Source organism: Carettochelys insculpta, chromosome 1 (assembly GCF_033958435.1).
Source record: "Carettochelys insculpta isolate YL-2023 chromosome 1, ASM3395843v1, whole genome shotgun sequence".
Lineage (NCBI taxonomy): Eukaryota > Metazoa > Chordata > Testudines > Carettochelyidae > Carettochelys > Carettochelys insculpta.
In genome coordinates this window covers 265,363,522-265,384,261 of record NC_134137.1, presented here as the reverse complement: position 1 = coordinate 265,384,261, position 20,740 = coordinate 265,363,522, and the positions used below count along the sequence as shown (strand labels likewise).

The 20,740-nt window shown below is 45.4% G+C and overlaps 1 protein-coding gene across 4 annotated transcripts in view; it reads right to left on the bottom strand.

The window, feature by feature from the left end:
• Positions 1–20,740, bottom strand: part of BICD1 (BICD cargo adaptor 1) — a 250,830-nt gene that overhangs the window by 129,100 nt on the left and 100,990 nt on the right. For all 4 annotated transcript variants that reach the window (XM_074983788.1, XM_074983789.1, XM_074983791.1 and 1 more), the window contains exon 2: positions 5,644–5,856. In XM_074983788.1, the coding sequence (XP_074839889.1) occupies positions 5,644–5,856 (213 nt within the window). The remainder of the gene's footprint in view (positions 1–5,643; positions 5,857–20,740) is intronic.

Genomic DNA, 20,740 nt, shown 5'->3' with positions numbered 1-20,740 from the left:
CTATCTGGGGAAAACCCCCTGAGTGAAAAATTGGTCGTAGCAGATCGGGACAGATCTGCCACTCGTGCATGAGTGCAAAACACCTGCTCAGCTGGTCTGCCTTCACATTGTGAGCGCCTGGTAAGTACGAGGCTTTCAAGGTTATATTGTTGGCGATGCACCAGTTCCACAACAGGACTGCTTCCGCACATAAGGCACGGGAGCGCGCTCCTCCTTGCTGATTTATATAAAACATGGTGGAGGTATTGTCTGTACTGATCCCGACTGCTTTGCCTTGTATATGGTCTCGAAAGTGTCTGCAGGCGTTGAACACTGCTCTGAGCTCCAGTATATTTATGTGCAGTGACTGCTCCGTGGAGGACCACAGTCCTTGCGTCACCTCTTCGCCCATGTGTGCTCCCCACCCTATGAGGGAGGCATCTGTAGTAAGAAAAACCGATATTTGTGGTTGGTGGAAGGGTACCCCTGTTAGCAAGTTCTTGGGGTTTACCCACCATTGCAGGGATTTGCGCACCTCTGTTGTGGGCGACACCACCCTGTGAACGGTGTGTGCTGCCGGTCTGTATACACTCGCCAGCCAGTGCTGCATGCTGCGCATGTGTAACCTGGTGTTCTGTACTACGAACGTCGCTGCTGCCATGTGGCCCAGCAGCTGTAAGCACGTCAGAACCGGCACCGTAGGGCTGAAGGTGATGACTTGCACAAGGGAGCCAATGGCCCGAAAGCGTGTCTCTGGTAGATACACTCTCGCTGTAATAGAATTTATGCGTGCCCCTATGAACTCTATGTCCTGTGTGGAGTTTATCTTTGATTTTGCCAGATTGATAACCAGGCCGAGCGAAGAGAACGTGCCTGCTGTGACGCGTATCATGCGTAGTACCTCCTCCTTCGAGGCCCCTTTGAGTAGGCAGTCGTCCAGATACAGGAATATAAATACCCCCTGTCTGTGCAGGCAGGCTGACACCACTGCCAAGGTCTTGGTGAAGACCCTGGGGGACGAGGAGAGGCCAAACGGTAGGACCTTGTATTGAAAATGTTCTTTGCCTACCATGAACCGGAGGAATCGTCGGTGAGCCGGATGGATAGTTATGTGAAAATACGCGTCTTGTAAGTCGAGGGCTGCGAACCAATCTCCATCGTCTAGTGCCGTAAGGATGGAGGCGATTGTGATCATCCGAAAGCGTTGCTTGCGCAGGTACCGGTTGAGGCCTCGAAGATCTAAGATGGGCCTCCAGCCTCCTGTCTTTTTCTCCGTGAGGAAGTACCTCGAGTAGAACCCTTTCCCTTGCAGTTGCTCCGGCACTCTTTCCACTGCCCCTATGAGCATGAGATGGTCTAACTCCTGCTTGAGCCTCGTTACGTGGGAGGCCTCCTGGAGGTGGGGCCTGGGTGGAGGTCGTGGCGGTGGGAGCGACTGGAAGGGGATGGTGTACCCCGTGGCTATGATCTCCAGCACCCATTTGTCTGTGGTGATCCTTTGCCACTGGTCGTAGAATGGTCGGAGGCGATGGTGGAATAACAGCTTCGGATGATCTTGGGCGATGGTAGTGATGGTGCAGCCCTGGATCTGTGTGTCAAACTTGTGGCCTTTGGCCCTGCCCCAAGGATGCCCGGCTCTGTTGGGAACGTCGCCTGGGAGTTCTGTACTGCTGGTGCTGTTGATGTCGCCCTTGCTCATAACCCGTGTGGTACTGGGGACGCTGTTGCTGGTACTGGTACCGTCTTTGTTGAGGGTAGTACTTCTTCTTTCTGTATGGAGGGGTGTAAATCCCCAGGGTCCTAAGTGTGGCTCTTGAATCTTTACTGGAATGAAGGACCGGGTCAGTTGATTCAGGAAACAGCTTCTGCGTCTCGAAGGGGAGATCGACGATCTTCACCTGCATATCCCTCGGTATACCCAAAGTCTGGAGCCAGGACTCCCTTCGCATCACCACTGCCGTAGCTGTGGAGCGTGCTGCTGTGTCCGCAACATCCAGGGCGATCTGAACTCCCGTCCTTGAGGCCGCGTAGCCTTTTTGCACGATGGCCTTGAGCACCGGTTTCTTGTCCTCTGGAAGCGAGTCCATGAGGGAGGTTAACCTAGTGTAGTTGTCGAAATTGTGGTTCGCTAGATGCGCTGCGTAATTTGCCATTCGCAACATTAGAGTGGAGGAGGAGTAGACCTTTCTGCCGAACAGCTCTAGCTTCTTGGCATCTTTGTCTGTTCCCCCTGTCTTGAATTGAGATGTCTTTGATCTTTGTTGCGACGACTCTACCACCAAGGAATTTGGCTGTGGGTGGCTGAACAGGAACTCCATGCCCTTCGCCAGCACGAAGTATTTCTTATCCGCTCTCTTGTGGACAGGTGGAATAGTCGCAGGGGTCTGCCATATCATAGTGGTGGACTCCAAGATTGCTTCGTCAAGCGGTTTTGCTATTTTGGAGGAGGCCGGAGGTCTCAGATTTTTGAGGAGCTTATGGTGTTTCTCTTGCACTTCTGCTGTCTGGATGCCTTGCGTGAATGCCACACTTTTAAACAGCTCTTGAAACTGTTTGAGATCGTCCGGAGGATGGACGTCCCCTGGGGCCGTAGCCTCGTCCGGGGAGGAGAGCGAGGAACCACTAGGATACGCCTCTCAGGACCCTTCCGGTTCCTGTTGGTGATGGTACATCCGCTCGCTGGAAGCTTGCAAGGGAAAATCTCGGGGTTCCATAACCAGTTCCCCCTGAGATACTTGAGTCTCTGTCCCCATTCGCGATTGCCCTCGGGGATACGGGATCGTCTGTGGGGATCTTTCCCTGGTAGAATGCCGGTGGTGTCTATGCCCTGCGTGATAGGGACGACCATGGCAACATGGGCACTGTTCTTGGGAAGGTGACCTGGACCACTCCCTTGGTGCGTACCCCCTGCGTCTGGGAGAGCGAGATCGTCAAAAGACCTGGGACACTGGAGAGAGCGATTTGTGATAGTACTCCAGCGGCTCAAACCCCAAGAAGGGTGAGGGTGGTCCCAGCCAGGGCGAGGCTGCTTGTAAAAATGGAGACGGGGGCTCCGGGTAGGCTAGGGGGGACCCCTGCCTTCTAGTTGGAGTCCGCAGCATGAGCGGAGGGCTGAGAGAAAGAAACTCTGCAGCCCTGTCTGGAGAGGGGCTGCGGTGCCTTGTTTTCTGTGCAGCCTTCCCCCTCCCTTGAGGGGGTGGCTCCACCCCCTGATGTGCAGGGGATCTCGGCCCCGTCCGCACGGCGCTCGGCACGCTCATGGGTGGTGCCGTGCGGGCGGTGTCCTCCGGTGCCTGCAGGCTGCGTGCTTGCGCGCTCTGCACCGCCAGTTCCCCGGGGGTCGGTGCCGCTGCCTGCGGTGCCGCCGGTACCGGCGCTTGTTTAGCCACCGCCCTGCCTGCAGTGCGGGGCGGCTGTTTGATCATTGGAGGCTGAGCCACCTCCACGTGGCTCTCTGTGCCGCTGCCGATCAGCTGTTGCTGCAGCAGGGGGCTGTGCGCTCCTCCCGTCCCACTCGCTGTTGCTGCCGGCAGGGATCGGGTTGGGGAGACTTTCCTCCGTTTTTGCGCTGATGGGGTGAGGGAGGCAGCTTTCCTTTTATGGGCCCCAGAGGGTCCCTCCTGCTGCGGCCGCGCCGGCACGTCTGGCTGGAGGGCCTTGTCAAATAACAGCATTTTAAGTCGCATCTCCCTGTCCTTCCTTGCTCTGGCTGTTAATTTTGCACAGAAGGAGCATTTCTGCGTGACATGGGACTCCCCAAGGCACCTTATGCAGTGACTGTGCCCATCAGACGCTGGCATTGCCTCTCGGCAAGACTCACATTTCTTGAATCCTGAAGAGGACATTGTTGGTGAGTCTTTTAGCTGTTAATGGGTACTTAGCACCTTCTCTGTGCTGTTTTCCCCCTCTCGGATAGCCTGCCGTGGCAGGAGGGCTAATGGCCCTAGGCTCCTGGCCTCCGGTGCTCCGCTTGTTACTAGGACTGGACTGAATTCCGTCCTGCTTGTTGTTTCTTGTTTTTGTTTTTTTTTGAAAATAACAACTGGCTGACTTAACAATAGACTAAGAACTTGAAAACTTTAAAGAAAACAGTTAAAACCATTGAATACACTAACTTGGCCGTAGCCTAGTCGGATTCCGTCTGCAGCCGACGGCGGTTAAGAGGAACTGGCGGGGACCGGATCGCGCACGTGGCCAGGAGCGTGCAAGGGAGCGGCGCGAACTGGCGCTTGCACGGTCCGGCAGAAACTGCTTGGAAGATCCGATCTGCGGCGCCGGGCGAGCCCGGCACCTAATGTGGAGCACCCACGGGGACACTCGAAGAAGAACTATCTTTCTGTATTTAACAAAAGTGTCCTTTTTTTAACCTAAAACTGTATCTTTTCCTAGATGTCTGTGGGAAACTTGCTCAGCAACTAAAACAGGTGCAGGGTCCTCGCTGCACTGAGGGAGGGGTGGGTGAAATAAACTTACAGGTCAGGCTTTTGACCTGGGCTAGATGGTACAGCTCCGGGGTCCCAGGCAGTGGAGATCGTGGAGAAACCTTTAAGTTACTGCAGCTGGGTATGTCCCTGCCTGTGCAAAGGCTTGTGGGAGTGCAGGACTGGAAGCCATCTACAGCTTGTCACAAAAGCACTGTGAGAGGGAGCCCAGGCTGGCGACACAGAGATCTTAGTGGTACTCCAGTTCCAGGTTGCACCCCAGTTGTGCGGGGAGGGGTCCCATCACAGTTCTTCTAATAAAATAGTAAGACTGGGACACTTAAAGACAGGTATTCAGTGGAGTCTGGAACCTTAGCTAGTGTTTGTGTCCTCTGTAACACCAACTTTTAAAACATAAACAAGCTTGTGAATCCTGTTCACTAGAGCAGGGGGTCACAAAGTGGTGGGGGGGCCCCCCACAGTGGAGCAGTGAAATTTCTAAGGGAGGCTGAATTTCTAATTGGCTGTTGAGTCTCAGGCTCATCCCTCTCGTTAAAACTGTTGAAATATGTTACTGGTTTTATGTATGTGTGTTCACATTTATATACGGATTACTAAAGTTTTTACATTCTACAGACTTATTTTCTTACATGTGGCACAAGGTTTTGTTTTTATTTTTTCATATGAACAAAACCAAAATTTCCACTGGTTTGGATTACATTAGACAGGCTGGGCCGGGTGAGGGGGGCTGCTAATTGCAGGAATGAAAAATGGGGCCAACGTAAAAGGTCTGCTCACCCCTGCACTAGAGTGAATGATAAATAAGTGGAAAATCTGGGTAGGCATAGCCAACCAAGAATACCTGAGTAAGAAAGCAGAAAGAGAGGAAATCATCTGAGCAGAGGAGAGTGCAAAAAATGGGTCTTTACGAGAAAGGAATCTTTCCACAGGTCCTGAACAGTAAGAGATGAAAATCTGCTGTGCCTTTCAAAATATAAATTGCTGACCTGATTTTTCTTCACATGCAACTTTTCAGAAAGTGATTTTTTTTTTCCTTTTTAAAAGGCTCTTCTTCCCCCATGCCCCCACGCAGCTAAGGTGTCCCTGGAATTCATTCTGGTAGGATACTCCTGTACTTATAGACACAATGCTATTTTCATCATTCCGAGGCATGCCATTTATCAAATTCAAAGAAAAACTCACTCCCCTCCCTGGCCCTCTTCCCTCATAGTCATCAATTTACCTCTTTCAGGTCATGGACGATAGCAGTGAGTCTCTCATTCTCTGCCTGAACCTTGGTGACAGCTGCCCTGCTCTGTTTCAGCTCATTTTGCATCTCCAAGATCTTCCCCAGGTAATAAGCTTCCTTTGATGCAGACTCCTGCAGGAGAGTCTCTTCACGGGTTTCACCATCTTCAGCTACTTTGCGGTGGATTGAAAATGATTGTCCAAATGCCTGCAAGAGTAAACCAACACATAAAGCAAAAGTCTTTGAAGTCCTTAAAAAAATCTACTGAATCTAGGGAGGAAACTACACTGTTATGGGGAATGGCCCCACATATGGGGCTTCGAAGCTCTGACCGAGTAACCACTATATCATCTGCCTTTCCAGAAGATGAGGGCCATACTTAATCTACATTCTCTTTCATTTTTAGCAGTGGCTTATGATGTGAACCACCTTTGGGCAGCCAGGGGCGCAAGGACAAGATATGAAGACAATTCACAAGAAAGCTAATAAAGCCCAGTAATAAACAAAGAAAATCTATATTACTGCACAGCAAAGAGAGATGCCACTTCTAAATTCCTAAAAAAAACAAATCAGAGAACATTACCATTTCATTACTTTGCTTTCTTTTAGCCTCTTCATCCCTTATTTTCTATCCCCTAGTCCTCTCATGTAAAAGTAGTATTATTTAGCAATGAAGAGAAATTTCTGCGAGAACACATATTTACCATTTACTCCTGCCCTAGTGGGATATGTCTGCACAGCAAAGCTATTTTGAAATAACAGCCACTATTCTGAAATAACTTTGCGAGTGTCCGCATAATGCAATGACTATTTGAAATAATTTCTGATTTCAAAGTTGGTGAACTTCATTCCACAAGGAATAGGGGCTATTTTGGAAAAAAAAACCTATTCTGAAATAGTTTATTTTGAAATAGGCACTATCGTGTGTGGACACATTATTCCAGATTAGTTTATTTTGGAATAACAACTCTGTAATGTAGACTTATCTTCGCTGCCTTGGTTTATCCCCTTTCTGGCACAACATTTCCCAGTGGTTTACTACAGCTCTAGTTTAGTACTTCAGTAGGCCCAGTAGAGAGCAGCAGCATAATTTAGCTTGATAAGCCACACAAAAAAGTGCATTGTAAAGAAACATCTGCTGTTTCATTTACATTACTGTTAGCCAAAAGAATGGATACCCTACACAAAACCAGACAGTATCTCAAAATCCAAAGGAAGTAAACAATGGTATTTCTACACAACAGCATTATTCTGAAATAAGGTATTTCAGAAGAATTATTCCAGAATAGTTTTTTTCGAAATAACACAAAAAAAAAGTGTTTCAAAACAGTACTTAGCTATTTCAAAATTCAGTGTCTGCACACACTAGACCCTATTTCAAAATAGAGCCATTGGACGCATTACGGCTTATTTCAAAATAGGCACTATTCCTTACAGAAAGAGGTTTGCCAATTTCGAAATAAGCCAGTCGTTATTTTGAAATTATTTTGAAATAGCAGTTATATTTTGTAGATGCTGAGAAAGCTTTTTTTAAATAACAGCTCTTATTTTGAAATAAGTTTGCTGGGTAGACATACCCTAAGTAGCAAGAGCCACTATCTTATTTTCCTAGCCCAAAAAAATTATTCTCGTTGGAAGATGGCGGTAGCCTTCCCACTTTAGGGCTGACCAAGGTTGTGGAAGCATCTATTCCTGAAGATTCTTTCAAAATATCTAATTCCTGCTGCATTCATAGGTCCATTCTCATCCTGAGCCCCCAAACCCAAAGTGTACCAGACAGTTGTTCCTCTCATAAACCACACCCTCCTTTACCTTATTGTTAATGAAAAGGTCATGCCGAATTAAATTCATTGCCTTATTGTTTTTATTTATAGCCTTCTGAGAACACATGTAACATTTCAGTGACAACACAACTGAAAGAATCCTTGAGAACTTCACAGTAAAACTCTGTTTGTACTTTGCACTGAAGTGTGGTTTACATTAAAAGTATTCTGAGATCAGCATTAAAGGATTCTATATATATCCAATAACATATTAATCCAGCTGTCTCTTCAAAAGACTGCAAATTCTGAAACAGCAGGAGTCAGCAACTTGCTTCATGGGATTTTTTTTAAAAGCAAGAGGTTCAATTTTAAAAAAATGAAACTGTTAATTGTGATTCAGTCAATACACCTCTTAATAGTACAGCACGTTAGGACCCAGCAAGTTAGGAACACTGCTGATAAAGTATATCTTAGAAAACAAAAGGTGTATTCAGTGCTCTCAATTAATGATTAAAGACCTAAGCAATAATGAGCCTGTCTATCAACCGGACGCAGATACCATAGGGATGGAAAGTAGAGACAAAAATCACAATTTTTAACAGTGGAAGCGAAATCGTGCTGAGGAAAACAAAGGATGATAAACTCTGGCAAGCCAAGTATAAAACTATAATTAGGTGAGCTTCCTCCCCGTGAAAAAAAAAAAATGGTATTTGAAGAATAACTAGCAAAAGATACAGCAACTAATATAAAAATCTTTTTAAGTACATCACAAGCAGGAAGCCTGGCAAATAACCAGTGGAGTCATTGGATGATCAAGGTGTTAAAGGAGCACTCCAAGAAGATATATCATTGTGGAAAAGTGGAAAATCCAAATGCATGTGTAGCATCAGTCTTCACTGCAGAAGATATGAGGGAGGTTACCACACATGAGCCATTCTTTTAAGGTGACTAACCTGAGAAACTGTCCCATATTAAGGTGTCATTAGAAGAGATTTTGGAACAAACTGATAAATTAAATAATAATGGCCATGTCTACACTAGCCAAAAACTTCGAAATGGCCATGCAAATGGCCATTTCGAAGTTTACTAATGAAGCGCTGAAATACATATTCAGTGCCTCATTAGCATGCGGGCAGCCATGGCACCTCGAAATTGATGCGGCTCGCCGCTGCGCAGCTCGTCCAGACAGGGCTCCTTTTCGAAAGGACCCCGGCTACTTCGAAGTCCCCTTATTCCTATCTGCTCATAGGAATAAGGGCACTTCGAAGTAGCTGGGGTCCTTTCAAAAAGGAGCCTCGTCGGGACGAGTCGTGCGGCAGCGAGCAGCATCAATTTCGAAGTGCCACGGCCGCCCGCATGCTAATGAGGCAGTGAATATGTATTTCAGCGCTTCATTAGTAAACTTCGAAATGGCCATTTGCATGGCCATTTCGAAGTTTTTGGCTAGTGTAGACATAGCCAATATGTCACAAGCACTAGATGGTATTTGCCCAGTTCTGAAGGAACTCAAATATGAAATTGCAGAACTGTGGTAGATAACCTATCCATTAAATCGGTCTCTGTCACAGATGACCGGAGGATAGCTAATGGAAGGCAGATTTTTAAAATTGACTCACCTGTAATCACCAGTGTGACAGGGTCAGGCCAGATGGCTACAGGAGAGTTGTAGAAGGAAGCCTATTAGCCCTAAATTAAATAGGTCTCTGTTCCTAGGATAAACTAACAACGGCTACCTCAGAACCTGCAGGAACTTGTCAGAATCCAACAGGCAATTAAAACACCTGAAGTCAATTAGGAGGTTTCCAGAATCAAGTGAGTCAGGTTAAAGAGGACACCTAGAGCCACTGAAGTACCAGTTGAGACTCCCCTTCTGTTACTCGCTGCACATGAGCAGCTGGACAGAGAAGGTGCTGAGAAAGTCCAGGAGAGACAAGCGCAAGCAAGTACCAGGAGGAAGAGCCTGCACTAAGGAAGCAGCCCAGTCATAGCTGTCATGTGACTATTATTGGAGATGTTTGCAGGCAGCTGCTAAAACTGCACCCAGAGTAAAGGTCAGGCCTGGGTTCCCTCCCTATTCAGCAGATAAGGAGGACTAATTTCAGTAAAGAGGTCTGTCCTGCCTGAATCACTTGGAGGGGCAGCAGAGACCATGGGGTTTTGTCTCCTCTCTTCCCCAGGCTGGCCAATGAATGGTTGAACAAACAGCAAGCTGATGCCCTAGAGAAAGGGTCTAAATTGGAGACCACCATGAGCCTCTGAAGCAAGCTATCCACTTGAAAGTGTGGGACCCACCAAGGTAGAGAAGGAGTTTTGTCACACCGGGACAAGTCTTACTTCGGTATCAAGCAAAACTGTTGATAACTATAGAAAAGAACAGAATTATCAAACACATAGATAAGCCTAATACGTTAGGAAAAAGTCAACACAGCTTTTATGAAGAGAAGGTATGCCTCACCACTGTGTTAGAATTCTTCAGCAGGGTCAAGAAACATGTAGACATGGATGGTGCCATGGAGGTAGCGTATTCGGGCTTTCAGAAAGCATTTGACAAGGTCCCTTACCAAAGACTTTTAAGCAAAGTACACAGTCCTGGGATAAGAGGGATGGTCCTTTCATGGACCAGCAGCTGGTTAAAATATAGGAAACAAGGGCAGGAACAGTCAGTTTTCACAACAGAGAGAAGTAAACAGCAGAATCCCACTATTCTTGTATTAATGCAGTTCAACATGTTCATAAACGATCTGGAAAAGGGGGCAAACCATGAACTGGAAAAGTTTGCAGATGACACAAAACTATTCAAGACAGTTAAGTTCAAAGCGGATCTCATGAAACTGGGTGACTGGGCAGCAAAGTAGCAGATGAGATTCAACGTGAGTAACTGCAAAGTAATGAACACTGGAAAACACGATCACATCTCTACACACAAAAGGGTGGGTTCTATATTTGCTACTATTGTTCAAGAACAGTCGGGAACAGTTCTGTGAAAATACCCACTTACTGTACAGCAGCAGTTCAAAAAGCTAACACAGTGTTTGGAACCCATAGAAAAGGGATAAATAAATACAACAGAAAATATCTTAATGAGACTATATAAATGCATGATACATTGACACCCTGAATACTCAGACCATCACAAACTGCCTATTTAGATTGTAAGGTTTCTTGGCAAGGACTGTCTCTTATTCTATTAGTACAGTAGTTATCTCAGTGGGGCTCCAATCCTGACTGGAGTTTCTACGCACCACAGTAATGCAAACAACTAATAACCTACCAGAATTATTTTAGTGATGTTAGCACTTTCTTTCCTTATACCACATGATAAAAAAGTGAAGAATAGTGAATCTTTAAGTCTACAGTGTATTAATCAAAACAATTGTGTAATGTACTAGCAGCACTTCAGTTGCTTGTCTTTTCAAACTGCCAGACCTGGAAAGATGTTTATTTTTTCCTAATGTTATCTAACATGACCCGAGATTATATTTGCATATTAACGACATGTTTTTTTGATACAGCTAATGACACTGTGAAATAGCTTAGGATCAAGTTTTGAGCTCTCTTAGAATTTGTCACTAATTGGGTATGGTAACTGAGAGGAAACGCGGCCTTACAATTAAGATTATACATTGAGTCTCCAGAAACCAAGATTGGTCTGCCACAGATTTCCTGTAAGGTTTTCAGCAAATCATGCTTCCTGTCCCAATCTACAAAATGTGAATAATAGTATTTCCCTCACTTTAAACAGTGTTGTGAGAAGGACTAAATCAGTACATGTGAAGTGGTAAGGGCCATATGTAACTAAATATTACATGTATACAGTATTTATTGACTTATAATATATAAGCAAGAAAAGTACAGGTTGAACCTCTCTAGTCCAGAACTCTCTCATCTGGCAACATCCGTAATCTGGCATCATTTTAATTATCTGGACAACCACTTATCATGGGTGTGGCCAAGTTTCCCATGGTCCCATAAAGTTTGTTTGCAGCCACCAGTCCCGGCTCTCAGTGTTCCGTGCTGTTATTGAGCTCTAATTTACCCCTCAATGTCTTCTAAGAGCCCAATAAGCAGTGGAAGTGTAGGTAATGTGCTAGACAATATTGACCTCCTGTGGTCTAGCAAATTCTCTCACCCAGCACCTCAGGTTGTGACCAGAGCCAGATGAGAGAGATTCAACCTGTATAAATCTTTTATCTTCACATGCCGGATTTAATTTACTGAATTCAGCATGGATGTAAACTGGTCTGAAAATGGAAAAATAGTGCAACTTGCACCTTCTGGCACTGGGTGTCTAACTTGGTGTCTTATCTATATCATGGATACACAGGGACTCAGTGTACCTGAAAAACTGTGCTAATTTCTAGACTATAAATACTGTGAAAGATAAACAGTTCTAAAAATCTCCCCACACCTCCCCCCAACATGGCTTTGGATAAAAGAAAACACAGTTATGTGGACTTTCTTTCTGCTTGTTGTCAGTCAATCCTCAAAAGAGTCTAAGACCCCAGTCAAAGTTCATATACCAAATGCAAATCAACAAATACTGTCAGAAGTTTCCTAGGGGGCCTGTTTCAGTCACCCCAGCCAGTGGTATCTCTGTGCTTGTGTAGCCTCAGTCCATTCTGTGCAGATTTCAATCAATACCACTTGATGTGAGGGCCTTGGGCAAACATGCATAATTTCCAACTTCATTTTCACAAATTAGGAGTAAAAAAAGGACACTTTTATAGTCAAGGACAAGAAAGAGCTACCCTGACAATTAATGTACAAATAATAATTTTCATTCTTAATCAGCAGTCTTGTGAAAGTGGGACCTGAATAAGAATCCTCCTTTAAAAGGCATTATAGCACTCGAGGATACAAACACCCTTTGTATTAATTCCCTCTAGGCATAGATAATATATGGAAGTAGAAGATGGTAACAAAGGAAACTGCATCTCTACAACACAACACATCAGATTTATGCTGATAATATAAAGCAATTCTATTATTGACTATATTCATTTTGAATAGCATTATTCCTATAGTCAATCACACATTGTTAATAAATCAGACCATTTAAAAATACTGTAGCTATAGTCAAACTTAGAACATCTATTTTCAGACCAGTTTATATCACTAATCCAATCACTACTGATTTAGTAAACTAAATCTACCAGCATTTGGAAATAAAAGATTTATACTTTCTTGCTTATATGAATCCATATTGTTATTGGGCCAAATTTTTTAGCAGTTACTAAGCCTAAAATCCCATTAAAACCAATGAGAACTTTGTGTGAAGAAAGATCACCCAGGATATTCTTAGCATAACGTTTGAACTATTAGACAGAAAACACCTTTCACAGACTCCTGCAAATGTTGTAAATAAATGGAAAGCTCCAAGTTTAAGTGACATTTGACAATGTACAGCTTTCCATTATATGCACAAAATAGGCAAGCTAACTGTTCTTTCCTTTCCCTTGTTTGCCGTCAGGTGACTTGCAGAGAACATCTGGTTGAAATTTGATTGCTCAAATATTAAAATCACTGTATGAGGGCAAGATTATTTCTAGCTCTACTGCTGCCATGCAGAACAATAGGGAGAGAGTTAGGACAACATGCCTAGAATTGCCAAGAGCTGCATTCCCAGTACTCCCTATTTAGTGCCATGAGGAAGTGGGTAGGGTGGAAGCCAGGAATGGGCAAAACACCATTGCACCCTCCACCCGTAAGGTGGGGTATCAGGGGTGAAGGGACGAATACGCAGGGAGGCTGCAGTATTTTCTCCTTCCCCACTGTACTCAAGGAAACATAAAATCATTACTGGTATGGTTTGCAGAGGACACTGAATTTGGGAGAGTGGTACACAGTGAAGAGCTGGGTCACTCAGGGACAGCAGTCTGGCTTGTTTGGTGAACTGTGCACAAGGAAACAATATGCATTTTGGTGCAGCTAAATGTAAATATATGCATCTAGGACCAAAGAACGTAGGGCATCTCTTACAGGATGGGGGACCCTATCCTAGGAAGCAGTGAGTCTGCAAAAGGATTTCAGGTGAATTATCAGCTAAACATCAGTTTTCAGACTATGGCCAAAAAAGAACCAAGCTCAAACTTAACAAACGATGGTGTCTTTTTAAATATATTTTCAACTGAGTTAGTTATTTGAATTATTAAATAATACTAATTGCAGCACTAGACACAACACAGATAAAGACAACCTACATTACTGACCCTCTGTAACTGGTAAAGGGACAACAGCTTGTTCATTCACAACTTCCCAATTTCAGATTTCTTACATTCTGGTTTACGACAAAGACAAATCCATTGTGGGCAGGAAAAGACTACTCTCTCTAAACTGGTCTGCTCTCTTTTTAATGTCACAATTTACCCCATTACTTAAGGAATTTTTGGATGGTATCTTAGCTTCCATGATTAATGAACAAAGGGACTTTCTAAACCAGTTATTACTAACAGCTGTGGTAACAGGCAACTCCCTACTGAGTTATAAATTTCTGCAACAAATATCTCATCAGTCACAGAACATAATAAGATTTTAATCACCCTTTACCAATAGTCCCCATCCATTCATTTTAACACTTCCAAGTAACAGGTAGCAGTTTTAATGCCACACCAGAACTAGCTCAAGGGAGTTAAAAGACCAAACCTATTTCAGAACTGAATACACTCCTTCCTGCACTTTGTCACCCACTAAGATTCATCTGAAATCTCTAACACAAAACTTTTCAGTTTAATAGGTACAAAGCATTAAATTGTATACCTACACAGCAAAAAGAAAAAGATTATTGTTAAAATTTAAAAGAATTGTAGTGGCTTTAATATCTGCTAAAAGGGCTAACAAAATCCTGGGATGCATCAATAGGGGAATGTCAAGTAGAACTAGGAAGATGATTTCACTAGAGTATATGGAATTGGTGTGACTGAAACACTGCATCCAGTTCTGGTGTCCACAATTCAGGAAGAATGTAGAAAAATTAAAGAGGATTCAGCGAAGAGCCACAAATGTGATTGAAGAATTAGAAAATTTGCCTTATCATGGAACACTAAAGGAGCTCAGCTGTGTTATACCAAAGAAAAAATTAAGAGGCGACCTGATCACTGCCTATACCTGTGCCAACATGGGAATAAACATTTAATAATAGGCTCTTCAATGTAGCAGAGAAATGGCTGGAAGATGAAGCTAGACAAATTCAGACTGGACATACAGTGTAAATGTTAAACACTGAGAGTTTAACCACTGGAACAATTCACTAAGGGGCTGAAGCAGGTTTTCCATCACTATTCGTATCAAGACTGCATATGTTTTCTAAAAGATAGACTCCTGAAATTATTTTGGAGCTGTTCCAGGGCCTTTGTTATACAGGTGGCCAGACTATATGGCCACAATGTTACTGTCTGCCCTTGGAAACTTGCATCTCTGAGGCAGCAGAAATGAACCAGCAGCTGCCTGAACGTTTTCAAGAATACCAAGCAAATCCTGCCATGCTGCTTCAGTTAATTACATACCTCTTCAAATAAATTCTTACACATATCCCCTAACATGGCAAAGCAAATCTATTCTTTAGCAATAAAAACTCCATTTATGGGATAAATTGTCTTCCACTGAACAATCTGCAAGGGATGACAGTCTTAACAAGATTATACACTTGTCTTTTCAGCAGTTTTGTCCAAGTGACCTATCTTCAGACAGTAAAATAATTGAGTGAGAATAAGCAAAAAAAGTGTATGCTCAGAAGCTTGTCTCTCTCATAAGAAGTTGGTCCAGTAAAACATTATTACTTCATCCACCTTGTCTCTCTAACAAGCAAACCAAGCAATCACGTGTGCTTCAGTTCCACTGAGAAAATGTGAGCTGAAAGGATAAAATTCTGGCTCTGCTGAAATCAGTGGTAAAACTTTAATGGGGTCAGGCTTTCAACTCTAAGTATTTATTTTTGGATGTGGTATTATATTCTGACCCCTGACACCCTGCAAGCAGAGAGTGGAAACTTTTTGTTGTTAAAGCAACTATAGCTTTTTACATTAACAAATCCTGTATAAGAGTGATGGACAACCTAGACTAGTGAGTGGCCTGCATGAGTGGCCCTCCATCTCAGTGGGTTGCAAGACTGTTGTAACCAAGATGGTCTCCTGAGATAGGATAGTTTTGATACCTATGCTTGCATACCTTGAATTTGTGGGGTGCGCTGAATGAATCATAGAAGTGCTCGGACTAGCTGCAGAGGGAGCGCACCACTCTCACAGTCTACACTGTGCGCAGTCAGCATGCACATCACTTCAAGTGTCCTTGCTTTAGGCATCTGACACTTCAGTAACACTGGTCGGAAAAAATCTACACACATGGAAACCAACAGAATCTGGCAACTATGTACATGGGCAAGGGGAAACAAAATCTCTCGTGGGTCACACACAGAACCTCCATGGGTTGCATGTGGCCCACCTTACTGGTTTCCCACCAATGGAAGAAATTCATTCCTCACTGTATTCTTCTTGTCATGAAGAGAAAAGACTGTGTCCCTGGAGAAATTAGGATCAGCCACACAGAGTAGGAAAAATCGCAATGAGCAATAAGAGAAGAGAACACTTCCTAACAAACTGAATCTGCTATGAAGGCCATGTCTCTACTAGTGACCTTACAGCGGCACAGCTGTACCAATGCAATTGCAGCACCCTGTAAGACTGCTTGTGTAACAGGTCTCTGCTGTCTACACTGGGAGAAAAATATTCTCCACTGCTTACACGTTCTCTCCTCCTTTCAGAAAGGCAGCATCTTAGTCATGGGTGTGCAAGATCTGTCCCACCAAGCCTTTTAATCTGGTCTATGGCCAGTCCCTGGTGCTATGGAGTGTGAGGAGCTACTCCCCAGAGCAGTCTGGGGTATTAGGGGCTGTACTCCCTGGGTCTGAGGTGTTTGCTGCCTCCTGTGGCCATTCTGTGGTCTAACTGTCCCTGCTATAACACCCCTCTCTTTGGCTGTGGCTACACTAGCCCTTTCTTCAAAGAGGGCATGGTGATTAGCCAGATCAGGGAATAATAATGAGTGCTGCGATGAATATGCAGCACCTTATGAGGCTAATTCTCCCATAGCAACTTCGAAGTTGCAAACTTCAAAGTGCTGGCATGCCGTGACTTCAATTTTTTGGGAGTAAGGGCACTTTGAAGTTGCGGAGATACTTTTAAGTGCCCGTAGCTACACAGCATGCTGGTGCTTCGAAGTTTGCAACTTTGAAGTTGTTGAGGGAGAATTAGCCTAATAAGGTGCTGCATATTTATTGCAGCACTCATTATTATTCCCCGATCTGGCTAATTACCACGCTCCCTTCGAAGAAAGGGGCTAATGTAGCCACAGCCAAAGAGAAGGGTGTGATGCACACCCCCTGTTTAGCTGTGGGCCTTTCAAAAGGACTCCTTGACTTCAAAAGCCCCTTCTTCCTAAAACCAAACTACTGAGGAAGGTGATGCCTTCAAATCAAGACAGAAGGGCTTTTAGGAAGAAATGCTTTTAGGAAGAAATGCTTTTGTCCCACATTTCCCCAAATTGTGGTACACATACCACTGGTTGTACATGAGGTTAATGTCCCACCAGTTCACTTCAGTACAACTTAAAGGGTGTTGTTAAATGAACCACTGCTTTAGTCAAACACGAGCGATTAGGTTCAATATAGGAATAACAGGATGAAATTCTATGCAACTATGATACAGAAGGTCAGCATAGACAGTCTAATAGCTTGTGCATTTACCCTTACTACCTTTAAAGAAGCATTGGAGATATGAAGGGTAATTTATATCTTTTCCTCTTTTTATAATTTTTCACCAAAGGTGTTGACTGCCATTAAGAGCTTTAATGGTGACACTAAGCTCAAAGTTCTCTTATCACATTAACAGACATTAAGTACCTCAAGAAACCTGTATTCTAGTTTACACACCAATAAAACAGCTTAGGCATAAAGCATATGGGGGCAGAGAAAGCATCATAAGGCTACATTCTAGCCATAAGGGAAGAAATGTGGTTTTATCAATCAGGCACCAGATTAGGATTGAGGAGACCTGGTTTCGATTCCTAACTTTGTAAAAGATTTTCTCTGTGACCTTGGGCAAGTAACTTTACTTCTCTGTGCCTCAATTTCAAATACTCTGAAGTTAAAAACAATCCCAAGAATGATTTTGTCACCCCACCTCCCACCCTTTCACTGAAAATTTAGAGTTTAAACTCTTTAGCACAGAGAACATCTCATGCTACAGTCAACTCTTTCATAGCTGGTTGCCCCAGGACCGGAAGGCTGACATATATTTAAATATGCTGGATAATAGAGAGGTGTACCTAGCAATGCATAACACTAAAGAAAAACATGATTAGATTTTAAGAAATAAACAAAAATGGATGCAGAGTACTTGATTTACCAACAAAAAGAGAAGTTACTCACCTATAGTAACGATGGTTCTTCGAGATGTGTCCCCGTGGGTGCTCCACAATAGGTGTCGGGCTCGCCTGGCACCGCAGATCGGAAATCTTCCAGCAGTTTCTCCTGGATTGAGCATGCACCGGCGCGCGCCGCCCCCCTGCGCGCCCACGGCTCTGTGCGCCATCTGGTCCCCGCCAGTTCCTTGACCAACCACCTCGGATGCTCCTGAAAAACACTAGACAGAGATCCGAAGTGGGGAGGATGGGCGGGTGGTGGAGCACCCACGGGGACACATCTCGAAGAACCATCGTTACTACAGGTGAGGAACTTCTCTTTCTTCTTCGACGGGTCCCCGTGGGTGCTCCAAAATAGGTGACTACCCAGCAGTAACCCAAGTAAGGAGGTGGGTAATCGGTTTATGTGCAGCTTGGCCCCGAGAGGACTGCTGTCGACAGATGGGTATCCTCTTCGAATACCCGAGTCAGGGCATAATGCTCGGCGAAGGTGTCATAGGATGACCAGGTCGCCGCTCTACAGATGTCTTTTAACGTGATGCCCTTGAAGAAGGATGTTGACGCCGCCACCGCCCTGGTGGAGTGAGCCCTGGGCGGGGCCAGCAAAGGAGCATTTTGAAGCTCGTAACACATTTTTATACAGGACACAATGTGCTTAGAGATCCTCTGTGAAGAGAGACCTTCTTCTTTTGACCTGGGAGAGAGAGAGACTAGGAGCCTGTCCGTTTTCCGGAAGGACTTAGTTCTGTCTATGTAGAAGGCCAACGCCCTTCTCACATCCAGGAGATGCAGGCGTGCCTCCTTGCCAGAGCTGTGAGGCTTCGGGTAAAACGAGGGTAAAACTATTGGCTCGTTAAGATTGGACTCCGAAGAGACTTTTGGAACAAAGGCTGGGTGCAGCCTTAAGGTTACCACCTCCTTTGAGAATACTGTGCAGTGCGGCATTGCCATCACTGCCGCGAGCTCACTCACCCTGCGGGCTGACGTAGTTGCAAGGAGGAAGGTTGTTTTTTTGTTTTGTTTTTTTATCGTAAGGAGACGTATGGGAACTGTGGCTAATGGTTCAAAAGGTGGACCCGATAGCGTGCTGAGCACCAAGTGCAAATTCCACGATGGTGGACGCGGTTTCCAAGGGGGGTACAGGTTTACCAGCCCCTTCAAGAACCTGGTAACGATAGGATGGGCGAATACCGTGGGCCCTTCCTCTGTATGCCGAAAGGCTGATATAGCGGCGAGGTGGACCTTTAGCGAGGATAGAGAAAACCCACCTCTCTTGAGGTCCAATAAGTATTCTAGTATTACAGGTATAGGAACGTCAAGGGGAGCTAACTGCTTGGCGGAACACCAGGCTGTGAATCAAGTCCATTTCTGCTTATAAGTCCTCCTGGTGGAGGTCCTTCAGCTACATTCCAGGACTTGTTGTACTCCCTCCATACACGTGCTGTTTCAAGAGCTGAGCCATGGATTAGGCATGCTTGTAGGTGCAGACCCTGAGGGTGCGGGTGCACTAAGGACCCCTGAGCCTGCGTGAGTAAGTCCGGCGCCACTGGTAGAGGGAGCGGTGGGTGGTCCGACATGCGCAAAAGCAAGGGAAGCCATTGCTGCCGATCCCAAGCGGGACTATGAGTATCATGCGAGCTCTCTCCCTTCTGGCTTTGTGCAAGACCTTGTGGCAAACAGATCGATCTGGGGAAAACCCCCATGTACGAAAAATGCGCCCTAGCAGATCGGAGCGGATCTGCCATTTGTGCGTGATTGCAAAGTGCCTGCTCAGCTGATCTGCTTTCATGGTGTGAGCTCCCGGCAAGTACGAGGCTTTCAACGTTATGTTGTTGGCGATGCACCAGTTCCACAATCGGACTACTTCCACACACAGGGCACGGGATCGTGCTCCTCCTTGTCGAATGATGTAAAACATAGTGGAGGTATTGTCGGTATTGAATCCCGACTACTTTGCCGTGTAGGTAATCTCGAAAATGTTTGCAGGCGTTGAACACTGCTCTGAGCTCCAGCATGGTTATGTGCAGTGTCTGTTTTGCAGGGGACCACAGCCCTTGCGTTACCTTGTCGCCGATGTGCGCTCCCCATCCTATGTGGGAGGCGTCGGTAGTAAGAAAAAAATAGAAATTTGTGGTTGGTGAAAAGGCACCCCCACTAGCGGATTCTTGGGGTCTTCCCACCACGCCAGGGATCTGCGCACCTCTGTTGTGGGCGACACCACCCTATGGACAGTGTGGGATGCCGGTTTGTAAACGCTCACCAGCCAATGCTGCAGGCTTCACATGTGCAACCTGGCATTCTGTACCACAAACGTCGCTGCTGCCATGTGGCCCAGCAGCTGTAAGCACGTTAAGACCAGCACCGTGAGGCTGTATGTGATGACTTGCACCAGCGAACTGATGGCGCGGAAGCGGGCGTCGGGTAGGTACACCCTTGCTGTGATAGAGTTTATGCGTGCCCCTATGAACTCTATATGTTGTGTGGATTCGGTCTTTGACTTTGTGAGGTTGATGACTAGGCCCAGCGAAGAAAAACGTGTCCGCTGTGACGTGTATCATGCGTGAGACCTCTGCCTTCGAGGCCCCTTTTAGCAGGCAGTCGCCCAGATACAGGAAAAATAAACACCCCCTGTCTGTGCAGGTAGGCTGACACCACTGCCAGGGTTTTAGTAAAGACTCTGGGGGCCGAGGAGAGGCCGAACGGAAGAACCCTGTGCTGGAAGTGCTCCTGGCCGACTGTGAAGTGGAGGAAGCATCTGTGTGCCGGGTGGATTGTTATATGAAAGTAAGCATCTTGTAAGTCGAGTGCTGCAACCCAGTCTCCATCGTCCAGTGCCGTGAGTATCAAGGCAACTGTGATCATCCGAAAAATGTTGCTTGCGCAAGTAACGGCTGAGGCCCCGAAGATCTAAGATG